The 7,995-nt window shown below is 35.4% G+C and overlaps 1 protein-coding gene across 5 annotated transcripts; it reads left to right on the top strand.

Annotated features, from left to right (window-relative positions):
- Nucleotides 1-2,480: 2,480 nt before the first annotated feature.
- On the top strand, nt 2,481-7,499 carry LOC123226080 (U4/U6 small nuclear ribonucleoprotein PRP4-like protein). Of its 5 annotated transcripts, XM_044650556.1 has the most exons (8): nt 2,482-2,651; nt 2,929-3,020; nt 3,151-3,211; nt 3,570-4,488; nt 4,967-5,420; nt 5,539-5,736; nt 5,837-5,918; nt 7,087-7,499. In XM_044650556.1, exons 4-8 carry the CDS (start codon nt 3,575-3,577, stop codon nt 7,173-7,175), a joined length of 1,737 nt encoding a protein of 578 aa, XP_044506491.1. In that variant the 5' UTR covers nt 2,482-2,651; nt 2,929-3,020; nt 3,151-3,211; nt 3,570-3,574; the 3' UTR covers nt 7,176-7,499. The 5 variants fall into 5 exon arrangements, with proteins under 5 accessions (XP_044506493.1, XP_044506491.1, XP_044506490.1 ...); XM_044650555.1 differs by lacking the exon at nt 2,929-3,020; XM_044650557.1 differs by lacking the exon at nt 2,929-3,020 and having other exon boundaries at nt 2,482-2,661.
- Nucleotides 7,500-7,995: the final 496 nt, after the last annotated feature.

Here is a 7,995-nt window from a genome sequence, read left to right as displayed (position 1 = left end):
AGCAATCAACTTTTTATGTACTCAAAATTGGTCTTAAACAACTTGCACTTTCTTGATACCGATCAGTACATATCAAATGAAATTCTTCCAAAATTCCAGAGGCATGAAAGACTTCAAGAATGAGCGATGCATGATTTGGCTACCGAGAAGGGTTTTGCCTTTTACTGGTTGTTCACACTTGACTACTAGTCATTCGTCCTTTAGTTCTTGTATTTTTCACAATTTGTCTATTTTGTAATGTTCTAATACATTCCATAGACTTGTTAGCAATTCTAACTTATGTTTTGGTTATCATCAAAATACTTAAGAGTCTAACAATCATAAGTATACATTGGCAATTATTTTAGAAACCTCCATAGCCACAATATTGTCTTAATCTATGACACAAATAATACGGTAAAATTATCATTATATTAAATAACTTTATTAAAAGATAGTGATAAATCTCATATATTATAGTTGTTTGTCACAACTAGGTATAAAACATAGGTGCATGTTGACTGTAGCTATGTGTGTAAGTTGCCCTTCAAATCCACATATAGTTAGAAAACCTTGTGCTTCAATCCACAAATCCAGAAATCTGCAAATCAACATGCTGTTACACAAAATGCTTCAAATCCACACATGTAGCCCAATTTAATATAAATTCACTTCAATTAACAAAAAACTCTAAATCATGAAATAAGGGTTCTTAGATTTTTTCATCAATTTGCTAAATTTCTGCAATTAGGAGTAGAATTAACTTGCTGGTGACCATAATTTGATGAAAATCCTCTTCAATTCCTTTTGTCTCATCGTAATTCCAAAAATCCTATGCGGATAGGGAGATTTTGCATGAGGGAGCTTTAAAGAGAAATTTAATGGATTTTTTGTGCTTTGGAGAAGAACAGGCCGTTTTAGGCTTAGTGAGGTAATTTACAGATAAGTTCCCAAATTATCCCATATTTTTTCCACTCCCTCAACTTAATACGAATTATCGCCTTTTTAACATAATAATTAAATTAAAATTATCCCCAATGTTCAAAATCCTTAAACACTTAAAAAGGCAAAAAGTCTAAAATACCCTAAGAACATATTTATGGGGCTTATATATGAATTCTATACTTATGAAATAATAAAACACGCTAGCAATCCCTTATAAGTTTAAAAATTTTATAAGTATATCCCTATTCACAATAAATTTTTAAATCTCATTGAGTCTTGGATTTAAACAAAAATAAAAAAAAATTTCATACTTTCCCAAGGGCTAGAATTTTGTTCTGGATTGAAATAAATTTTTTAGATTAAACAATCAGGTCTTAAAGTTTTCCATCCTAATTGACACCCCCAAATTATAGCTATAAATTTAATTGGGAAAAAGGATTATTTCCCACACAAGTTTTAGTCTAATCTTAAACTCACACTAATGGGAGATGAAAAATCCAAACTCTTACCCATGACCAAACTGTTTTCCAAATTTTCAATTAAAAACATAGATAAAATCGTCATTTTATCTATAAACTTTAAAACTTTAAAATTTATATCATTTCATCCACTCCATGGTTTAAAAACTAACACTTGAACTCATCCTCAAAGTTTGAAAAGTTTAGATTTTACCCCTAGGGTTTGCTTCCTTCGTGATCACCACCGACGACTAACGCTTTTCACCTATCTCCTATCTCCGATTACAAAGAACGAGCGTCACGTTTGGACGATGAGACGAAGGACGAAGGACGAAGGACGACGAAGTGTCATCCTTCATCTTTTTGGTGGTGCGATGAAGAGAGATCTCTTCGTCGCACCACTATCATCGCATAAGGAGAAGGGGAAGTCAAAGACGATGCCAGAAGATAAAGTTGAAAAGTGGGGGTGAAACTACTTTTTTTGAAAGTTATAGGAGGCGGCTAAGTTTAAAAAATATGAAAACCCTCAGTTTGGGGGTGAAAATATTACTTTTTAAAGTTTGAAAATTTTAGATAAGAGTGAAATATTAGTTTCTAAAACTTGGGGGAAAAAATAATAGAATGAAGAGAGATCTCTTTATCGCACCACTGTCATCGCACAAGGAGAAGGGGAGGTCAAAGACGATGTCGAAAGATAAAATTAAAGAGTGGGGGTCAAACTACTTTTTTTGAAAGTTATAAGAGACGACTAAGTTTAAAAAATATGAAAACCTTCAGTTTGGCGATAAAAATATCACTTTACAAAATTTGAAAACTTTAGATAAGAGTGAAATTTAGTTTCTAAAACTTGGGGGGAAAAATATAGATTTTATAACTTTTTAATATAAACAGTAAAATAATTTTTTTATCTCTCTCTTAAATAAAAGTTTAGTTATAGGTGAGAGTTTAAGTTTCTCATATCTTATGAGTGTGAGTTTGAGCTTCGGCTAAAACTTGGGTGAGACAAAATCCTTTTCTCAATTTAATCCATCAATTAAACCCCTTTAATCGCATGCATAGTTGTGTCATTAAACTTAAAAGAAATCCAACTCCACAAAGCAGCCACTGCCTCTCGTCTTGCATTTTCGACTTGCGGTCCGCACTATGAGATAAAAAAATTCTACAAACCCACACTACCAGCGCCTGCTATTCCTCCTTTGTCTCTTACCAATTTTAATAATGGCCTCCTTCCCCAACTCCTAACAGAGATATTTGTGTCACTGTTGAAAGGTATATACTGGTTTGCGTTTTCTTTTTCTAAATAGATTAAGGGTCTTATGCTGTTATGGGCGCTGGTATTGGTCTTGGCGTTAATGGTGGGATGTGTTGGTCCTAGTAGCGGCAGTTTGTATCATGGTTTTTGGAGATTCTTTTAGGTGTATAGAGATCGCGTCAATTGATATAATTACCGTTCGTTCATTTTAATTGTTAGGCTTTCAACTTCAGTACTAATATTTATGGTTCTAGACTTTTTACCCTCTTTTTTCTGCTGGTTATTGCTAATTAGTTCACGCCTTGTCTCGAGGGCTTCGCATTTTATGAGAAGATAACCTCCTGTTTGGTTTTCGAAAAGTTAAGGGAGAGAAAAAGGCTCAGATGGTAGGGTTTGGACTTGAGTTTTTATGTTTTTTCTTGTACAACTTAATCTCGGTGTTTTCTTAGTGGTAACTTTTTATTATTCAAGTTAGGGAATTTATTGTGTTGAAATGCTTTCGTTTTTGTTTCTCAGCTGGCGAATAGAAACAAGCATTTGAGCTGAGAAAAGAAACAAAGATTAAGTGCTTCTGTTGGTATGTTCTTCTGCACTACCTAATTTTTTGATGTGTTCTTCTCTTTCTTAAAGCTTGCTTTTGTTGGCATTTTTGCCTCTGTAGTAAAGCTTCTGTTTAATGGCAAATAGGCTTGCTTTGGCTTATGGAATCTACATGTTATAACTAGGTGCACAAGTTTTTATATTACTTTTTGCTGTCATTGGGGCTCTAGGTTTTGTTTCTTTCTATTGTTTATAGAAACCTATGTATCAAGCATGTTTGATTTTAACTTTTCTTATACGTAATTCTAGTTGATGTTGATAACAGGAGTATGGAATTGAAAAACTGTTATATATCTGTTAATCTATTTATATTAACTTTTGTGTTTTTTTTATAGGAGTCATGGAAGCTGACGAAGGCAATCCTGCATCAACCTCAGTGTTGGAGTCTTCTGCAGTAGTCTCTGATAATCAAACTCTGATGCCTATTGTTGAAACAATTCCAGCTCTTCCTGTCCAACCTATTATTCCACCAGTTGTCCCAGCTGCTATACCACCAGTGATTGTGCCGTCTATAGCTCCAATACTGACAATTCCTCCCCCCCAAGTTCCAGCTCCATTAGCACCTCTACCAGTCCGACCTCCTATCTTTAAGCCCACTGTGCCGCCTCAAAATGGGGAGGTGAGAACCAGTGATTCAGATTCTGATCGTGATGACTTAGATTCAACACGGGCTACCACGGGTGAATATGAGATTTCAGAGGAGAGCAGACAAGTAAGGGAGCGCCAGGAAAAGGCAATTCAGGATCTTCTCATGAAGCGACGTGCTTCTGCTCTTGCAGTGCCTACTAATGACATGGCTGTCCGGGCTCGTCTTCGCCGGCTTGGTGAACCCATAACTCTTTTTGGGGAACGAGAGATGGAAAGACGAGATAGGTTGCGGATGCTTATGGCAAAGCTGGATGCTGAAGGGCAGTTGGAAAAGCTGATGAAAGCTCACGAAGAAGAGGAGGCTGCCGCAACTGCTACTGCAGATGATGCTGAAGAAGAAATGATCCAGTACCCTTTTTATACTGAGGGTTCAAAGGCACTCTTGAATGCTAGAATTGATATTGCAAAATATTCTATTGTTAGGGCAGCATCTCGTCTTCAACGTGCGCACAGGAAAAGAGCTGATCCGGATGAAAACATTGATGCAGAAATTGATTGGGCTCTGAGGCAGGCAGAGAGTTTGTTCCTTGATTGCAGTGAGTTTGGGGATGATCGACCACTCTCTGGTTGCTCCTTCTCTCATGATGGGAATCTACTTGCTACATGGTATACATCCTTTTCTCTTTCTGAGCAAAAACACACAAGCACCAATGGGGCTTCATTTCTTATGATTTGGATGCCATTTTTCTGGCAATGGCTAGTTAATGGATTAATCTTTCAGAGACCAAGCATTTCTTTAAATAAATGTCAGGTCAAAGCCAACTATGAAACCAAAAAAATTTCCCCACCTCCCTCTAAAGAATGAATTAATGTTAGAAAAGCTAATTTTATTATGTATTCGAAATATTGCACATGATAGGTCCTCAAAATTAGGTCATCTTGATTCTTTCCCTTTCCTTGGAGCTGAGTATAATTATTCACTTCATTTGTAGGAAGTTCCATGGTGTTTTTTTTTTTTTTATTCATTTTGTTAATTAGGTTTAGTATGGCGGTAATGAACTATGGCTATGCATGCCCAACATGATTAAATTATTTACTGTAATGCTAAAGAGAATAAATTTAATTTTCCTTGTTTTTTCCTCAGTGCTTTAAGTGGAGTTGCTAAAATTTGGAGCATGCCAAAAGTGGAAAAGGTTTCTGCCTTGAAGGGACACACTGAACGATTGACTGATGTTGCATTTTCTCCTGTGCAAAATCATCTGGCTACTGCTTCTGCTGACCGGACTGCAAGGTTATGGAACACTGATGGATCTCTCCTGAATACTTTTGAAGGCCATCTGGATCGTCTTGCTCGAATTTCTTTCCATCCATCTGGGAAATACTTGGGCACAACCAGCTTTGACAAAACATGGAGACTGTGGGACATAGATACGGGAGTCGAGTTGCTTCTTCAAGAAGGTCACAGTAGGAGCATCTATGGAATTGCCTTCCACCATGATGGATCTTTGGCAGCTTCTAGTGGACTGGATTCATTGGCACGTGTTTGGGACCTGCGTACAGGAAGAAGTATTCTTGCCTTTGAAGGCCATGTGAAGCCGGTGAGACTTTAAACTTGTGTGGCTGGTTTTCTTTTTGCTATTAAATGAGTTATTTTTTTGGCCTTTCTTTAACTATAATATTTCACTAAATCACATTTTATCTGTGCTCTTCTTTTAGGTCCTTGGCATTAGTTTTTCACCCAATGGATACCATCTAGCGACTGGTGGTGAGGACAATACTTGTCGCATATGGGACTTGAGGAAGAAAAGATCCTTCTATGTTATTCCAGCACACTCAAATCTTATATCACAAGTGAAATTTGAGCCTCAAGAAGGGTATTTCCTGGTGACTGGGTCATATGACATGACAGCTAAGGTGCATTTTCTTCATAACAGTTTCTGTTTACACACACACACACACACACACAAAGTTTCAAGTTTTTGTTTGGCTCATTTCATTTAATGTATGTTCCCAGGTTTGGTCTGGCCGAGACTTTAAGCTTGTAAAAACCTTGTCAGGGCATGAGGCAAAAGTTACGTCTCTGGATGTTGGTGCAGGTAACCTCTCTAGCTATAAGAAACATAAAGCATATATCTGTAGTTTTTATTTCTTTCTGTTCTTTTTTTATTTTTTTCTGACATATCAATTTGCGTGGATGATAATTCTTGTGTTGCAATGTCCTGCTCCACGAGTGCAATATCCAGCGTATGCATCACACATCAACATTTTTTGGTGGTACTACTAAATTTTTTCTTAAGTATATAATCCAACTTTTCCAAAACTCGTGCTACATAAACTTTTTCCACTCTTATTCGTGTTGGAATTTGGAGTAACTTTTTGGAAAACTTATGAATACCAGAATATCTTTGAAGGGCTTTGGCATTTATGTTTTAAATGTCAGAAATTTCCTCAATTTTTTTTTTTTTGGTTTTTTTTAATTGGTGCATTAATACATATAAGATACTGAGTAAATTTCCTTTTGAAGCTTCACAAGTGCTGTTATTAGGTTTTTCATTTCATGCTCAAAATAACCACTCAGAATATGTGGAGAAGAGGAAAAGATAACACTTATATAATAAAGGTTTAATATAATTTCTATTTGGTTGGGAACTTCACAAGAAACGTAGGCCTGTTCATTGTTGTGGTATAAGCAAGGCCAAATATGAAAGTTGCCATAGTGAGGCATTGAATTATTGCTTTAAAACAAATTTAAACAATAATTTGTACATATGACTGAATTGAAATGATTGATGACGAATTTAGCTGCCAATAACTTCATATATGGTACCAAAATCAAGACCATATAAGGATATAAGGATATTAGTTTTGAGAAGTTATATTGTACTCAGAATAAAGGAGTGCAACAAATTTAATATGTGAATTTTCAGTGACAAATTTGACCTAAGGGAAGTTGCAGAAACATGGTTGCTAACTGTTGCTAGCCGCATGTTTTACTCTTATCTTGTTTAGAAGGTGGAGAAAACAGTTTGAACCGTATATTCCTCATACCCTAAAATTTTCAGTTAATATTTTCTGGCTTCCCCAGAGAGCTGAATTTATGCTTCTACTGTCTAAATTTTTGTTTCATATTCTGGAATGTGTATGTCTTTAGTCTGGTAATTTATGAGGTTTGTAGTTGTTTAATATACCCTTATTTTAGTCTCTGTAATCAATATGATACAATTTATGTTTAGTTTTAGTATTGTTGCTGTTGGTTGATTGCAGATGGGTGTTCCGTAGCGACAGTTTCACATGATAGGTGGATCAAGCTGTGGTCAATCAATAGAAAGGAGCAGGCAATGGATGTTGACTGAGTTTTCCACTTAACTTCTCCGGATTTCACTTTCCAAATCATTTTAGACAGCATAGATTTTCAGAGTACCAGTTTTTCTCAAAAACATTTTTTCTGTGAGAGATCAATGCTTCTTGCATCTGATAGGATTTTGAAGCTACTTGTATTCAGTCTGCCTTAGTTTAAATTTTGTTAATATTATTGATCAAACTAGGTAAAATTGTTTTGTCATTGCTGTTAATGGAAATATGTGGTGTCTTTGACAAATTTAGTAAGATACTGATTTATGTTTAAAATTTTAAATTAGTGATTTGGCAGATTCAATTTATTTGGAATTTTCTTCCAAGCTACCTTTCATTCATTCTATTTACCTTATTTTTTGTTTCAATAATTTATTTTCTTCCAACTCATAAACCGTTTTCATTTTTTTTTCAAGAGCAAAACTTTTTGATATACATTTGTGAATCTTAGGTCTTTATATTATCAATGTAAATTCTCAGCTACAACTTCCATATCAAAGGATGAATATGATTCTGGAGTGGATTTTGCGTATTGGCTATGGTATGTGTTTCAGTTTTGTGTGTATTTGAAAAGGTTTATGTAATTCGTGCTATGATATAATTGTAAAGGCAGAATACTAGTATAGAACTGATGCAATTGCTTTATTGAATATGATGGTGTCAGAGTACAATTGCTTATTGAATGAAACTAGAAAATTCAGGATAAATAATACACTAGTAACTGCCAATCTCATTGACCAGTGTCCCTAGGCCGAGGGCCCCCAATTTCCGCACCCTAATTGTTGTGTAATTTCTTGACGATCTTTTGCATTGCTCTACCCT

Source organism: Mangifera indica, chromosome 9 (genome assembly GCF_011075055.1).
Source record: "Mangifera indica cultivar Alphonso chromosome 9, CATAS_Mindica_2.1, whole genome shotgun sequence".
NCBI classification, from domain to species: Eukaryota; Viridiplantae; Streptophyta; class Magnoliopsida; order Sapindales; family Anacardiaceae; genus Mangifera; species Mangifera indica.
This window is presented reverse-complemented; position numbering and strand designations above follow the sequence as displayed.

Excerpts from the sequence above, each read along its gene's own strand:
- LOC123226080 (XM_044650558.1), top strand. The coding sequence starts at position 3,575 with ATGGAAGCTGACGAAGGCAATCCTGCATCAACCTCAGTGTTGGAGTCT. Across the intron at positions 5,421-5,538 it reads TTGAAGGCCATGTGAAGCCG|GTCCTTGGCATTAGTTTTTC; the intron begins GTGAGACTTTAA and ends CTCTTCTTTTAG. Across the intron at positions 5,919-7,086 it reads GTCTCTGGATGTTGGTGCAG|ATGGGTGTTCCGTAGCGACA; the intron begins GTAACCTCTCTA and ends GGTTGATTGCAG.